At 45.9% G+C, this 17,283-nt stretch overlaps 1 protein-coding gene across 1 annotated transcript in view; it reads right to left on the bottom strand.

Annotated features, from left to right (window-relative positions):
• CPXM2 (carboxypeptidase X (M14 family), member 2) overlaps positions 1-17,133 on the bottom strand; it is a gene marked incomplete at its 5' end in the record, with an annotated part of 73,016 nt that extends 55,883 nt beyond the window's left edge. Inside the window, one exon of the mRNA XM_010135521.1 lies at positions 16,804-17,133. Within this exon, the coding sequence (XP_010133823.1) occupies positions 16,804-17,133 (330 nt within the window). The remainder of the gene's footprint in view (positions 1-16,803) is intronic.
• Between the last annotated feature and the right edge of the window lie 150 nt (positions 17,134-17,283).

Below are 17,283 nucleotides of genomic sequence, written 5' to 3'. Positions count from 1 at the left end.
TGGGCACAACGGTTACCTGAAACGTGCCAGGGGAAGGACTCCATGTAAGGGGAAAGGGGTCTCTTCTGCTTCCAAGGTTGAGGGGGAAATCCGTAATTAAAGGCAAATAAAGATTAAATTATGAACAATCTTGATCCTTTAGGTCAGGTATGAAGCATTTATGAGATCCAGACAGTACACTTTTTTTTTTTCCCCCCTTTCATCACTTTTCACTTTTTTGCTCTCTCACAAGCCCGGTCTGTGGCTGGTTCTACATGCAACAAAACAGCATTATAAGCAGGAAGAGCTTCTATTATTCCTGGCACCACTGGAAGCAGGAATTTCCAGAAAGCCTGCAAGTCTTCTGGCCAAGCTTTCAGACTCAGGAGGCTCATCTAAATTCCAGATGATAGCATATACCTCCCATTTTTCCTCCTGCCTCTGTTTCTTGCTGCCTGTGGTTCTCCTGCGCAGGGAAGAGGCAAGCATACCCATCCCCGCCGGCAGGCAGCTGCCTCCTCCAACTGGAGAGGTGGGGAGGTACTGAAACCCTGACTACAGCTCTTGCAAGTCTTAAATTGGCTTCACTTCTCCTTTTCCACATCTCTTTAGGAGAAGAGAAAGGCAGAGGAAATCGAGGTGCAGGCAGGCACCCCAGAACGTCTGCCTCGCTGCCCATGAGACCACCACCTTGCTGACCTGACATGGGAAAGGGCAAGGGTGGGAATCACCTTGTAAACTGATCATGGCCTCCAGGCCACGCTTGGAGGACAAGCTGCATTCGCTATGGACCATCAGCATCCACAGACACTGAGCACCCAGGCAGGCACGGCCCCAGGAAAGGGATCCAGGTGCTGCGGTACAAGGTGCCCTCTTACCTGCATCCAAACCTGACAAGTCCTCCACTTTCTTACAAAGGAATCTGTGTATTTAGTTGCTCTGAAGAAGACACATTACCTTTACTGGCCAAAAAAATAGAGCCTGAAAAATATCTGATCAATTCTTTTTTATTTTGAGCTTCAACTAAGGCTGAATTCTGAGCCGTTCATTTTTAAATGTCTCCTCTGATGTTTTTCTGAAGCACAGGATGAAGACTTTCTGTAATTCCAGCTAAAGCCACAAAACCGAGTGCAGCCATAAAAAATGAGAACCATCCTTTTCTTCCCGAGCCAAACAAACAGACTTTGCCAAACAATGGAGAAAAGAACTGAGACCACTCGCACAATGGCTGGGTATAGAAATAAAATTACCATTAAAAACACGTTATCTGCCCAACGGCATCATGCCAGAAATAGCTTAAAATACCAAATCACAGAGGTATACTGCAAGACCAAAAATTCTACAATAACATTAATTTTTGCCTTGAAAAATAAACACTGAAACTGGGAATACCATTAACGAGTACAAAACCAAGGCAGAAAATAGCTACTATCTTAAGATACAACCCTGGCTCAATAGAGGAGACACCTTCAAAGTGCTAAAGTTACTTCAGCGAATCTATTTGAGAGTATTTTACACAAAATAGTATAACTGCATTAAAACTGAGGATAAAATTGATCTTATGGTTTCCTCCTTATGTTTTCCTCCCCCTCTATGAAAGCCATGGTAGCAATCTTACCCAGAAGCAGATATGGCCCTATTTAGGTATGGCACATTGGCTCTGCAGTTGTGACAGCACAGTCAGGAAATGCCTTAAACATAAATAAATGTCCCTAATTTGGGGCCCTGGGAATGCACCTCTACCCTTTTGGAGCAAAACGGAGATCCCAGGCAGCATGAGGGAAGTATTCAAGCATGAGGACACAGTAAAGGGGCTGCATATGCTCCGTGGTGAGGAGCAGAACTGCACACCCGCGGCTACAGCAGACCTAGCGCTGAAAACCCCATGAACAGCTTCATCAGTTCTCTAAAAACACCTAATTTCACCGAAATAAATGGTACCGCTATGATGTCACCCAGTTTTCACCTTCTCACGCTCCCTAGTGTGCACGTGAAGCCCCTCCACACAGAGCAGGAAAAAAAGGAGGGATTGTAAAGCAGGTCTCATTAGAAGTGACAAGCCATTAAATTTTATCGCCGCTACTATAGTTACCTCCACTCCCAAGCGCTACATTTATGCTTGAGAAAGAGCGAAATCAGCCACCTCCCGGTCACTAGTACTTGATGTCATTCAACTTCTAATCAAGTCAAGCTGTAGCATAGACCAAACTGTATCTCTGCTTTTCTAGAAAGCTTCCTTTGACGCAGCAGGCTAAAGCCTGAGACAAGTAAACCAGGGATGAAGATAGAACCACTTTGCTATTCAGCGCTGGGTTTCATAGTAGGCTGTTTTCTACCAGTTTAGTTTTGACTTAGCTCTTGATGGGAGCCAGCAACCTTCAGATCCAGCATGCTGAAGCAGTATGAGCCATGCCTTCAGGCAGCAGACAGTTATTAGTCATCTTAACTGTGAGCTGAAATGTCATCTTTCATTTTTGCATCATTAAAACTAAAAATACGCATTTACCAACAGAATGTGCAACAGAAATAGCTGGTACCTGCAGTGAGACCTGGGTCAATAGTTCAGGATCATCCTTCCAAGAGTCATTCCCGGTTTGTGAAAAATGAACCCTCGTCGATTTTAAATCTTCCCAAAGACTCTGCTGCTAATCAGAAGTGACATTCAGATTTGCCTCCTCTGCAGGAGGACAAACACAGAGCTGCAAACACATCTCCCTGCACAAGCAAGAGGACCCCCAAAGGCAGACTGGCCGTTTCAGCAGTGACTGCCAAGCCAACCATCCTACCCCAGCACCCAGCTGTGCTCATACCCCTTCCAGTTAACACCCCTCCTACTCTAGCAGCAGTAACCGCTTGGACTTGGTGATCTTAGAGGTCCTTTCCAACCTAAATGATTCCATGATTCTATGATTCTGTTCTGCCCACTAGGAGGAGGCTTCACTGGGGTGGGGGGGGTGGGGGGGAAGCGCATTGACTAGTCAAGCCTCAGGATTTATTTTTGAGTCATCACCTTGCACTGCCTGGTCTCAGCTGCTGCCTCACTCTCCTCTAGGCTGCACATCTGGGCTAAATACTCGACCTATATAGAGCCTGTGACAGGAAATACCTAAAATCCGTCCAACTTGGGTTTAAAACCTTTTATAAAGTGTAAGTCTCGGTTTTATGGAGACCTGGCGTGTCCACTCTAGCAGTGCGTTTAGACATTTATATGTTGATTTTTTTTTCCCTAACAATACATCTGTTGTTATTATTTCATATGAAATAGTAGGAGGAATGAATAAAAGCAAACGCTTCTCATAAAGCACGCAAGTCCCCACAGCGCCTGGAGCTATCGCTCAGACAACGACTTCAGAAGGAAGTTGTGTGGTTACAATTAACCTGAACTCAACGTTTGTGCTCCTTCCCAGCCCTGAAAAAGGAATCGTCTTCTATTTTCTAATGCACAGGGAAAGGAAAAATAAGTTTATTTGGCTTGTTTGCTTTTTGCTTAATTATTCTTTTTGGTGGACTATTTTCATTGAGCAGCTGCTTGAAGCACAGAAGTGACTAACTCAGTGAAGGGATAAAAAAGTGGCCAAGTGCCCATCGAAAACAGCCAGAGGTTCTTTGGACATACCCAGAAGTCCTGAAACCAAAAAGATTTAGGAACTCATATACCAGAGCTTTCTTCTTTCCCTTTAGAGCACCCTGTGCTCAGCCTGTTGCACCCTGAAAGCAGAGTATTTTAGAGTTCATTTTGGAGGAGCTCAGAAAACCCAGAGGCACGCTGCAGTCGGGCTCTCCCTTTCCCACAGTTCACCACCTGCGCTTCCCAGGAGCACCTTCCTGAGGGATTTCAGCTTCCAGATGACTCTGGGGCTTTCACAGGTCCACTGTGAAGACAGCACTTTGCACGCACCACAGGCCCTCTGCTTCATCTCTTCTCCACCTGCCCTCAAACCAGTCATGGAAAAGACAATTTAGGGAGTTTAAAAAAAATTCAAAAAAAAAAAAAAGGGTACCTCAAGCAAGTACCAGGATTCTTCTGAAAGCTCAGTTAATGTCGTTTAAATTTTGAGCATTCAGCAGTTCCACAAGCCTCTGAGCTTCCTGCCTGCAGAAAGAGAAATGCTAAAAATACCGTGAGAAAGACACAGCCCATGGTACTTCTGAGCTGATCGGAGGGAAAAGCTGGAGGTTCCGCAGGGAAGCTGCTGTGAAGCTCCAGCTCCACGCTACAGAGCAAAGGGTCTGAAATAGTTCAAGCACGGTTCAGACAAATATCCAGAAGGGTGGGCGCCTCTCCAACTCAAATGACTGAGTGGGCAGAGGGCCCTCCTCCCTGTTCCAGCTTCTGTGATCTTGCAGCTTTACGCAGTCTGCAAAAGATTCCCAAAATTCATTCTGTCTAAACATCTTTTCTGCTGCGTTTAACAATTCAGCCCTGGTCCAGCAAAGGCTCATAATCACAGGCTAAACATTTCGTGCATAGGGAGCTCCACCGACTCGAAGCGAAGCGTGGCAGAATGATGTGAAATGAAGTTATTAGTGAGTTTAAGATTGCGCACACGCATAGAACCATAGGATGGGTTAGGTTGGAAGGGACCGTAAAGATCACCTCACTCCAACCCCCTGCCCTGAATGTGTGTCAAGGCTGAAAGCCTGAAGATCCCAACTGAAGGCAATTAATTCACCAGCCTGTGGAGCCAGCGAGGGCTGCTCAGGAAAGCCTTCAAAAAATCCTCCTTGGTACTACCGCCCAGTGAGGTTTGACATCCTTTCCCAGGAGAAAAGTCTTGTGCTAGCAATAGCCCGTGTTGTCACCAAGAGAGTCCTTGTCTCCACTGCAAACCATGAACGCGCCGGTGTGAAAAATGCTGGCCATGATGTGGGACTTCTCATCAAGCTGCCCTGGAGCGCCCACCCTCCTTCCTACCCCCAGGAGCCAGGAGTGTTTACTGAGCACAGGTATCCCGCCCTTGAAAAGCTGTGGAGTCGAGAAAGCTTCAAGGAGAGCTTCACCGAGCATAAAACCCCATTATTCAACTTACTAATTGGGAGAAAAAAAATTGATTCAGCATCAATGACCAGAAACATGGAAGGGTTTTGCAGCGGAATAGTTCTGTGCTTTTTTCTCTCCACTTTTCAAAGAGCTCCATGGCATTTTAGCTGCAAAACTCCATACTAGCACTTCCAATCATCTTCTGAAAAGTTTCTGGTTGTATTCCTCTTGGAAGAGCGCAGGGGCTCCACACGGATGACTGCCGCTCGACCAGCACTCGAGCATCAGAAAAACCCAAGCACGTATTTGCCGTTTGCATATCAATGCATATCAACTAGCAATATCAAACCATTCTGCTGTGTCTGCAATATTTTGTACTCCCCGTGCCTTCGTCAGGGTCTGGGTTATTGAGAATGGAGATCTATGACTTCCCTCCATCATTTGCTAGTTTAAAATAACACTGAACGCTTTCAGCTGCTGGTTGAGAGCTTTGCTCTTTGCTCATTGTGGACTTGGACTATTGCTTGCAAACAGAGCTCACTCCTTTTTTTTTTATAGAAGTGTTTTTGGGTCCTAAGCAACAAGCAGAAAGACTGGAGCAGGAGTGTGCTACCCATCGGACTTTCTTCATTAGGGTAGAGAACCCTGTGATTTCAGTGACCAGATTCCTGAACCCTGATTCCCCCCAGGCTGTGAGTTTGGCAGCTGAGGAATTTATCCGTTCCCTTCTCTGAGCCTCATCCACCCCACTCACCTCTGGGTCTCTGCAGAACCTGGGCTCACCTTGTCTTCAGGTCTTTGGAAGAGGACTCTTAGCTTTCTGCATCTGTATACATGATCACCCAATAATCTGTTCCACTACAAGGTGGAATCAAGGTTTTTGGAGCCCCTTTTTGTCACTTAGATGTGTCTAACTAAATATCTGATGCAAAGGAGCTGGGCCAGATGTGAGAGAGTCACCTGAGGATGCTGCAAGAGTTTGGGACTGCGGTCCTCTGCTGGGACCCTAGAGCATCCAGAGCAGCCTGAGGGAAAAAAAAACTGCCAAAGGAGCTGAAAGATATTTTTCTCTTTGTTTTAGCTGGGCTATATGCTGGACCCTGGCTATGACTGGCCCTGGCTACTCCTCCTCTCCTCGGTCCCCTGCTCGTCAGCAGCATTAAGAGCTACTGCCTCTCCGCAGGGGAAGCCTCGTGCTCTGATGACGTGCGCTGCAGACTGGGGCAGGTCCCCATGCTGTTTGGTCCCTGCATTCTGGAGCAGATCCGAGACCAGATTTACTATGGGAAATTCCAGCCTTCCCTCCAGCCATGTATAGAAGCCATATGTAACCCAGACATGCTTTTGGCAGAGTTCTCGATGGAATTTTTGCTTGGAATTTAAAGTGCCTTAAGAAAGTGCAGTTTAAATACTCTGTGGGATAAAACTGGGTCTATGCTTTCAGGTAGGGCACTTGCCATCCATCCATCTTGTGATGGCAAACGTAATTCTAGCTGTATCTGAAATGTTTTCTGTAACATCTCGATACGTAAACAACTAAGGAGAAAAAGAGAAAAATCACGTTGTCAAAGGCTTGCTTTAACTTCTGTGTTTAGGCATTCACATATAAAAGACTGTTTGGCTGAAACTGAAGTTTCTCTTCTTAGTCAGTGAAAAATCTTTGGGAGGGTTGAAATCCGGTCCTGTGCTCAGACATCCTCTGTCATGTGTATGGGCAAACCATCACCCTCTAGGAAATTATCTTAGGGGGAAAAAAAGAGTGTGTTAAACCAAATCTGGTGTAATGGATGGTTGTAATGGTGGAAGTAGGGAGCGCTCACATCCAGATTTGAGATTTGCTCTTCTAAGGTACTTTGAACCTTTCCCTTCATTTGACAGGTATTTTAGGAGGACCCTGAAAGTAGAGAGGAGCCATAAACCTGTCACCATAAAACACTGTATCTCTGAAGAGGAGAACATAAAAATACTCCAATTTCTGGGAAAGAATGAGAACGATGGTTTTCAGTTGCTCCCACTGCAAACAGCACCGTCTCTCAGCACATCACGATGATTAATGCACTCAGGCAGTTTACAATAAATCTTGGATGTGTTAGAGGAAGGAGATGCTTGGCCTCACACTGTGCTCTCTTGTCAAACATAACTCCCCTTGAAATGGAAGGCTGTTTTCCTTCCTAAAGTTCATATGAGGAAACAGGTAAAAGGCAAATCTGGGGACAACAGAGACCACAGACCTCCTGAGCTCCTCCACAGGGCAAAGAAAACTCTGGAAGTCAAGACACTTGGGGTTCCCCCCTCTGTTTCCCTTCTAGGTCCCAGCCAGGAGGATCAATCCTGTAGAGCCAAAAAGAAGGGAAGTGACAAGAAAACTACTAAATCTGTGATGCATGGGAGCCTCACACTCCAAGCAAGCAAATGAGATTTAGGAAGGTCTTTAGCCATTGTCTGGATGACCTGTGGAGATCCAAAAGGAAGACCAACCTGAATACTGGACTCTGGGGTTTGAGCCAGCTGAGTCCCATTATAGAAGAGGTGATGCTGTACCTAACATATCAGGTAGTGTCTCCTTCTGGATGGTGAAGTCCTGTCTGCCATGAACTAGGATTCACAGCCAAGCATCTGTCTGTCCGTGTCTCCTGAAAGGATCAGTACACCGCAAACATGTCCAGCACAGCAAGCTCTGGGAGGAACACGACCATCAGACAAGGCAACGGAACGAGGTATTTCCCTTTATCCACCTTCAAACGATTGCCCTGATGGCTAAAGCACTCGCACAGCTGTCATGAACACACATCCTGCAGGGTAAGCTGCAGAACGCCAAGCTCCTGAGGCACAGAGGTGCTGTCAGATACTCCTTTTTATCATAAAGCTCAGAAAGAGATAAATGGGGGCCGGAGAACAAAGATGAGCGTGATTCTCCAGGGCCAGGGGATGACTATCCCAGCAGCCCTGATGATTATTTTTGATATTTCTATTAGGTCTCCACAAATGAAATAAAGAAATATCAACTACAGTTTCCATCAGCACCACCAAAACGATCCCTACATGCCACTGTATTTCTAAGGACAGGAGCTTCTCTCTTATATTGCAATCTGCTGTCAAGCACAAAACTGTTCCTCTTTCCAGACTCCTGTATTTTTAGAAGTTTTTAACTACAAAAATGCACACAATCCTTTAATACCGACTTCATGACCATCTAAGTTGCGTTGTCAAGTCAAACTTGGTCCTTGGGAATCATGTCGATTATAGGAGAACACTATGGCCAGGTACGTACCTCACATGATTCGCAAGCAGAAAAGGAAAAAAGATAAACCACAAACCAGATCTGTGATTAACAACAGCAACAACAAAAAATTCAATTAATCAGGGTCACTGTTCACTTAGAGACTACTATTTTGTATGTTTAGCAAGACATGACAGACCAGATACAGGGTGTAGCCGAAACTAGGAAGCAGCCGGTACATGAACTGCATTTATCTTACGGATACAACCACTCTGATTACATTCCCTGTTTGGACTGTTGGATTCAGCAGCACTTTTTTCCAGCAGCACATACAACATCCTGCTAACGCCTGTGTGAAAGCAGGAGCAGAACTCTATCACTGACTGTTCCTTACAGACCTGTACGTGTCCAGGATTCCCAGCCTGTAAATCACCGCAAGCGAACAGAAGATCAATCCCCCATCTGGGTCCTTCCACTAACTCAGACACATGGCTTCAGCCATGAGCAATAGTTTCTGGGAGTCACGACTGAAGCTGGCCAGCTTTTTTCGGCAGTTCTCTGCAATCTCAAATCCCAGGGGGCACACCGCAGTGCAGCCCCAACGGACCATGCAGTGCAGGCTTGGGGCTCACTCATGTGTCAGAACAGGACATCATTCGCTCTTCCTATTCCAAGAGTAAAACGTGTTTCTCCAGTTCTCACACAGAAGTAGTACTTCACACGATTTTTTAACAAGACGTTATTTCACATACTTGACGGAGTATTTGGCCTGATTCCCATTTACAAGACAGCTCCTTTGAACACCCCTCCGGAGGCAGAAAGTCACTTTAAAGCCTCTTTTTTATTTTTCCCCTCCCCAGAAAAATCACAAAAACCCACAGAGTCCCAGACTGGAGAGATTGGAAGGGACCTCTGGAATCATCCAGTCCAACCCCCTGCTCGAGCAGGGTCACCAGAGCAGGGTGCCCAGGGTGGCGTCCAGGCAGGTTTAGGATCTCTCCAGAGCAGGAGACTCCACAGCCTCTCTGGGCAGCCTGGGCCAGGGCTCTGCCACCCTCACAGCAAAGAAGTTTCTCCTCATGGTCAGCTGGAACTTGCTTAGTTCCAGTTTGTGCCCGTCGACCCTTGTCACATGACTGGGCACCAGTGGGAAGAGTCCAGCCCCATCCTCCTGACACCCGCCTTTCAGTTATTGATCACGTTGATGAGATGCTTATCACCCGGATGATAGAGATCACTGGGAAAATAAGGAATGAAAACCTTTCCTTGTCTCCGTTAACCTGTCACAAATCCTTGCTTGCCAGTGCCACTGTTACCCACCCGGAGGGCAGAGGGTAGTAGTTTATGTCCCAAAGAGGTCTTAGATATCTATCAGCAGACTCGTCAGCCCACCCTCTGTCATTTAATTCAAATAGGGCTAGGGTAGTCTAAAGTAGTCTAAAGATGCTTTAAATGATCCCCACATACTTCCTCTGATGTCTTCATAGACACTCTGACTCTCAAGAGTCTCCATCTGGCATCTCTTCATTCCCCCTCTTGTTTTTCTCACCTTTTTTTGTTGCCAGTTTTATCTACGGGTAGGAAAGAGAAGCAGTTCTCCTTTTACACCTGTCAAGTTGATTTGGCACTGCCTGCTGACTGCACGAAGAATAGAACGCCTCGCTCCTCTCCGGGGGTACTCCATCCCTCCCAGCTCATGCAGTCCCCCAGGGTACCCTGTTCTCCCCCACCCTGGGATGATAAAACCCCAGGGGAATGAAATCATACATGCTTCTTCTGCTGTGCTACAAGGAAATTAGAATTATGTTTGCATCAGCAGAAGTGAATTAACACCACGGTGTATTTTACTAAAAGTTTAACGTAGTGCTTCTCATTGCTTGATCAGACATGTTAGAAAGCGACCAAACACCTTTTAAAGGCAACAGAACAGCCAGAGGAAGGCTTCCAGAGGAGCAAGATGAGCCCCTGAAAGAGGCAGATGTGCTCAGTGATCAACATCATCCGTGGCTTGGGAAAAGAAGTCCCCATGAGGAAAACAAAGAGCAGCAGAGTTCAAAACCTGTCTTGGGGGTGGCCACCGTGTCCTCTAAAAGCCCTTATTCCATTGCTCATGCACTTGAGTCTCGTCTCGGCATAGATGGTGTGTTCAAGCAGATTACTGAGAATTTCTACACTTTGACTTTCTGGGCAACCTGCTCCAGCTGCAGATGTCCCTGCTCACTGCAGAGGGGTTGGGCTGGATGAGCTTTGAAGGCCCCTTTAAGGGGGCAGTCAGTCAGTCGATGATTCTGCTCTGGAGGTGTAACTGCACCGATGAGACGGCCATGACCGTGCCGGCATGCAATCCCAGAACTGAAGGAAACTTGAACGCTCTCATTGATTCAGACCCATCGAATCAAACAGGACCAAACCAGCCATTAAGGGAGCTGCCAGGGACAGAAAGAGTAAAGGTGACCGTTTCTAACACGAGTGATTATTGCGGTCACCTCTGTTTTCTCACAGTGAGAGTTTGTTTGAGCTGAGGACAGGCTGTGGAGGGGCTGCATGCCTGAAGATCTGCATTTAAAAGGCAAATAATTTTGGCTACGTCATAGCTTTGCTCATTTCTTTTTTCACCGAGTACTCAAAACGCTGGTGTCCAAGGCATGTCTTTATACCTTCATTTCCAGATGCCTTGCTTTACAAAAGCAGCAGTACCGCTAGACTGAAGCTCTCCAGAGGCCTGCCAAGAAGACCGGGTCTAACGCACCCTCTGCACATTAACGACACAATACCAAGCAACCACTACGCGTGAACAGGACAATCAAATCTCAGCTCCGCACCCAGACAACAAACCCTGGTAGTCTGCTGGGTGCATAGACAATGAACTGGGCAAGGCTCAAAAATCCCCGGAAGAAAAGGCTCGGATGTTGAAAACCCAAGGCATTACTTCTTCTGCACCGCACCTTCCACTGCCAGTACTTCATCTTTTTGACAGATTCGAAGTTCATATTGCTGACAGAAGTCTTTGCTCCAACACCAAAAGAAGTAAGTGAAATTTGACTGTGAACCATCGGATTAACCTGCCTAGCCAGCTCACTGAACAGAGAATAACGTTAAAAACCAAGAATGAATTCAGATGATGACTGACTTGTAATATGCCGGCATTTCAGAAACGAGTCTAGACTCAGGTTCATGCTATTAAAGTCTATTCGGTGAAACCACCCCTTTTTTAAAGAGGTATTTTTCTCACCTTAAAAATTAGTTTGAATTCAGAGAGGGCTGCTCAGAGAATTATAACAGAAAATGGCTTTCTCTAGCATAATCAAATGTGTTTATTCTGCTTTTTTTTCCCCCTTGTGTTACATTATTCATTCAAGCTATATGTAAGGAAAGATGCTAATCAAAACAGTTTGGCCAATTTTGAGGGCTTTGCTCGTTATTCATTATTAGTCACTCTTTGTCCCCTTTTGTTGTGACGTTCTTTAAAGGATGGGCCCTTAAATGGAGCAGCTATGTTACATCTCATTATTCTACACCTTAGTAAAAGTGCTGAGGAGAAAATAGAAGCTGGTAGATGAAAGAGAGCTCATTAAAAGCCACATGTTTTCCTCTTTGCTTGTCACATCTGGCAATTAGGATGTGATACAGGTCACATGAAATTAATGGGACATGCATCTAGGGCCAATGAGTTCATCCGTTAAAGTTGCTCGTCTAAGAAAAAGCAAAAGCTTTACAATCACAATCTACGTTCGAGGTCACAGGAGCACTCCACTTCCCTTGGGCTTCTCAGGAATGGAAGCGGGAGGATACCAGTGGGCAAGAAAACAGCGGCGCTGGTATCACCCACTGTACGGGTAATCTATTTATTTTTCCTTTGTTCCTACACGAGTGATTTCTCACGGCGTAGCCTTCACTTCAACACCAGCCCATGTATGCCATCACCTCCCAACCTTCCCTCTACGCTCTGATTCATCTCCCTAACCCAAAAGCCTGTTTCCTGCTCCCCCTGAACCTCTTTTCTATTTCCTGCTCCTGCCCCATTCCCCTTCACACCTTTTCTCTAAGCTCCCTGACACGCTGCTGAAAGCTACTGCTGACTCCGTTCCCTGCCAGACCCGCACCAGTTGCCCACCCCATCTGGCTTTTGGCCCTTGCATTCCACTCAAAGGCATCTTGCCAGCATTTCTAAAGAAGTCTTCCTAGCAAGAGCTCTCAGGCATCACCCCATCTTCAACGTGCCAGCGAAGTTCAACACAGTAAACTTCCGATGTCTTTGAAAACTTCGATTTGGATGACTCTCTGCTCCTAGACATTCTCCTAACCCTCTAGATATGCCTTCAGCTGGCCTGTCTCTTTTCAGTCTCCCTCTTTTTTGTCTTTGCTCTAACTAATCCCATGCAAACCCACAATTTTGGCGAGCCACGCTAATTCACAGGCTACCTCTTCCTTCTATGTCTCCTGTTCTAGCGGGAAACCTGGGGTATCTTGGTGACCTCTTCATAAGGCACTGACCTGGTAGCTGAAAGCACTTACATATCACTCTCTCACATCTTCCTCGGAAAAAATTTCACAATTCAAATCCCAGTAGCACCATAACCTCATCATGTTTTTAACTTCACACCCTTTTCAGGTCTTTATCACCATTTTGCACCAAAATCCTAAAAATCTTTCCAGTTTTTCCTGAGTAATGTCTCTATGATTCATCTTTTCCTCTTCATTCACTCACTGATCTCCATCCAATCCCTCATCATCTCCTATCGTCACAAATACCTCAGTTAATGTTCTATCAGTCTATTTTTACACGTTCAAGTTCCTTCCACAAGATAATTTCCACGGTTGCGTACACTGGCATTGGCCGTTTCATCCTCGTTGCCTTCCCTCACTGACTCCTCCTCAGCCACATGGTCCAGCGAGATCCTGACCCATCCAAGAGATTCTTGTGCAGTACATAAATACATCCACAAACACAAAACCTTCAGAATTACGTTGTTGAACAGGTGGCAACGTTCATGAAAATAAACAAATACGGGACAAGTGACACATCGCAAGAGCTTCATCAAGCCTGAGGAAAGCAACAGGTAAGACAAGGGAAAGGAAATCATGATGACTACACAGACTCATCTGTTGGATCGTGTTGAGACCAAACACTATAGCGAGTGTAAGTTTTGTAAATCAAATCAAAAGACAGATTTAATTGTGCCAGATTTGGGCACAACAGGACTGACACTGGGAACCGTTCTGTCACAACCCGGAGCGATGTGCAACACCGAGCAGCGCCCGTGGCGACCTCAGCCCCATAAACCTCTCAGTGATGAACTTCTGCCTGCAGACAGACCCCCAAACCATCTGTAGGGATCTGCCCCACAGATGGTAGCAGAGATGGTATATATTAAACTCTATTAAAGGCCTCATCAAAGAAAAATATGGACCTTAATAAGGGTCTTTCCACTGATTTGAAGGGGGGTTGGATAGAGGCTTAAACAAACAAGGATGGAATTAGAAAATAGAAATATGTATATACAGGAACCCGCCAATCCAACTGTTTACCTTCCAAGGATGACCTAGCCCCACCTCACTGCTACGGCATTTAAAGGGTAAGGAGGCAGGCTGGTACTTTTAACTGTAATCTGAATCGAGAACTTGCAAATATTGATTCTGACAATACTTTAAAAAAAACCCCCACACTGCAACCCCACCGACATCAATGGGTTTTCTTCCTCCATTAATACTGCGCAGATTGAAAATATCTATATTCTCACCACCTTTGGGAATTAGCTTAAGTAAATTGAGTCTGTGTCATCTGTCACATGCTGTGTCCTTCAGACCGCTCTGTTTGATTTAGCTTCGACTCAAAGCTCAGGCTGATCAGTACCAGCTGCTCGGCCAACGGGCAGATCACACGTTCCTGGTCCTCCGCTTTCTTCATCCCAGCTCCCAGCCAGACTATTGTTTGTTACAACTAATTAATCCCGCATGCCCCAGCTGCCAGCGAGCCTCACAGAAAGAAAAATTCTGTATTTACTGCATGTCCAATAAATTAATTCCAGTTCTGGATATATGTATAAACACATAAATGTCTCTATATATACACAGTACACCTATTTACACAGATTTATAGTTACTACTCACGGATATCTGTTTGGCAGCTGCTAGTATTATTATTTCTAGCTGTCCTCTTTACAGGCCAGATGTGAGAAATTACAGGTATGTTTTATTACTTAGGCACCGCTGTGAGGGGCCGGGTTTTTAGATCTTGATTTCAGAGCAATCCCTGGTGACATTATAATTACCTGACCCTCCCTGCTAAAACCCTCCTCTTTCTCTCACACCTTTAACCATCGGTAACCAGTCTCTTTGCTGGGGGTTTGCCTTAGGGCTTATTGTGGCTGTTTCAGTTAAAATAGAGCAGCTGCTCCTGAGGAGCATTTTCCCATATTAAATCAAGTCTAACAGCCAGTTGGTTGAGTTGGTGTCAAGCCTCCATGTGCTGGAGCAAGGAGTGACAGTTTGGTGGAGGGCACCAGTTGCTTGTTGTACCTCTGGCTACTTTTTCAAAGCCTACAAGCTTTAAAACCTCTTATTGCACATGGTGGGTGAAAGCTTGGAAGCTCAGAAGAGCACCAGCCTGCTGTGGAAGCAGGGACTGAGCTACTTGCAGCTGCTTTTCACAGTGCATCACAAGCCTCTCCTGTGCTCCCCTGGGCTTGGCCATGCTGAGGAAGAGAAGGCAGCTGAGGAAGGACCTCACCTGACTGCAGAAATAAAAGAGCTTCCTGGACTCAGGGACTCAGGTAGGATGGAAGGTAAAAAGCCAACAATTAGAAGATATAACTTGTGCAAGTCAATTGGTTGGCACATAATGCAGGGTTTTCTGGGAAAGGTTTGAGGAGGTCTTTTTTTCCCTTTCTAATTCCATAATTACTGATACAGAGAAATGAATGTAATTCCATTTGTCAAAGCAAACGTTCTTAGGAAATGACCCAGTTCAGACTACCTGCACAACCTCAGCGTGCTCCCCTGGTTGGTCAGCAGTGTAATGTAGTTTGAATCTTGTACTGCTGCTTCTACAGCACATAATCCAAGCCAGTTTTGGATGGGACGAGTGTTCCCCAGTGATGGAGGCAGTTACTGGTACTGCCTTCTCTGCACCGGTAAGGTGCTCAGTGCAGTGGATGAGGAACACGGAGGATGCCCATCTGTAAGGATAAATGAACGTTGCCCTCACAGCTTGGATGCTCTCCTCATCGCTGCCATGGTGCTTCATGTTTGGTGGAGTATGTGTGATACCATGGTGCTGGGGAAACTGGGACAAAGCCACTGGCGAAGGTGAAAGCAGAGCTGAGCCGCAGAGCATCCCAGTACAGGCTGGAAATCTGTACTGGCTCCAGCACGCTGAAGAAGAAAAAGCCTGGTACTTAATCAGGCAGCTTTAAAATCCATGTGTTGCCCATGGTTAGGTAAGAAACCTGATAAACCAGTCCTGGAGATGGTCCAGGCAGTGCCCAGCTGCTGGCCCTCAGGTCTCTGCTCCCCCAGACAAGGTGCATTTGCTGTCATCCACGATTTCAGCCTTGAGTTATCCAAACTGCGTGCCCCACACACAGCTTTCCAGATTTCACTTTTTACTATTAGTTATTATAGAAGCTCATCTCTTTGATAATCAAAGGCTAATTCACTTCTCTTAGTGTTAACATTAAGCTGAAAACACTTTGTTTATTATCTGCTAGCTGTAGCTGGGGAAAGTTAAAGCCACCCTATGACCCTTGATCCTCTGTTTGCTTCTGAAGTAAAAGGGGGTTTGGCTGTTGGGGAGTGGAACTGGCCCCAGATTTTACAGCTCTAAAGTTCAGGAGCCAAACTCACCCCTAAGTGTCCCAAACCAGTAAAGCACCCACCCTACACTGGGGAAATGCAGAAATTACCCGTTTTTCAGGGTGCTGCAGTTAGCTCTTACTGGGAACACATGGGTGGTGAAGGCTGATTAGGTTTCTGCAAACTTTAATAATTGCATTTTTCCATCAAATCAAATGCAGAAACTAGAAAATGGAATTAAGGGTGGCTTTTTATCCTACAGCATTTTTGTTGCTGTTTAACTTCTTTATTTTACAGGTCAAGAATTAAATTGAGCTTTTTATGGTTTAGGGTTTTTTACATATCCTCCCCTGGAGGGCTTTAAAGGGAGATCTTAAAGAAATTCACAGGTTTGTAATTCATTCACATTAATTTAGACACCTCTCTCAGATTGAAATGACAAGGGATAAAGTAAGGTGTCACCATATATCATCAGCTTTTACTAAGGAATCTTTCCCCTTTTGCTTAGAGAACAGCGGCTTTACCAAGCCCGTTGTCAAGTGTAATTAAGGAGGCAAAGCCCTTATACCAGCTAGACTGCAGAGTAATTAACATCTATTAAATATCTCCACTCGATGAGGAAAGGGTTAAAAAGCCTCTAGAAGTTCTCTAGGTCTGTTCTGTGGGATATGAAAAAATTAACGTGTTGTCACCATTATCACCGCGTTGTTGTTATTGCCCAGACTGCCATTAACTGGCTACTCTATTAATGCTCAAAGTCACAGTCAGCGTGAGATTCAGCAGTCTCCAAGCTCTGGAGGAGGAGGAGGAGGAGGAGGTGGAAAGTTACCTGGTGGAGTTTCAAGAATGGGTTTTCCCTTTTTGTTGTTTTTCTTCGGTTTTAACTCTTTCCTGCTGGGTTTGAACCCTGGGCGCTCCTCTGTCTCCGCAGCACCGACAGGTCCTTCCTCTCCGGGTTGCTCCGTGAAAGGGAAAAACTCTTCACCGGGGTATGGAAAGGAGTAATAGTGATCCCTGTTGCTAATCTCCTGCAGGTAATAGTCCTGCTCGTCCATGGGGACAGCCCGGGACACGTCCCTTTTAACTCTTTCCTGCTGGGTTTGAACCCTGGGCGCTCCTCTGTCTCCGCAGCACCGACAGGTCCTTCCTCTCCGGGTTGCTCCGTGAAAGGGAAAAACTCTTCACCGGGGTATGGAAAGGAGTAATAGTGATCCCTGTTGCTAATCTCCTGCAGGTAATAGTCCTGCTCGTCCATGGGGACAGCCCGGGACACGTCCCCCAGCACCGCCAGCCCCGCGGCGCAGAGGGC

This window comes from Buceros rhinoceros, unplaced genomic scaffold (genome assembly GCF_000710305.1).
Source record: "Buceros rhinoceros silvestris isolate BGI_N320 unplaced genomic scaffold, ASM71030v1 scaffold16064, whole genome shotgun sequence".
Taxonomy (NCBI): Eukaryota; Metazoa; Chordata; class Aves; order Bucerotiformes; family Bucerotidae; genus Buceros; species Buceros rhinoceros.
Note: the sequence above shows the minus strand (reverse complement) of the source record. Positions and strands in the feature narration are given on the sequence as shown.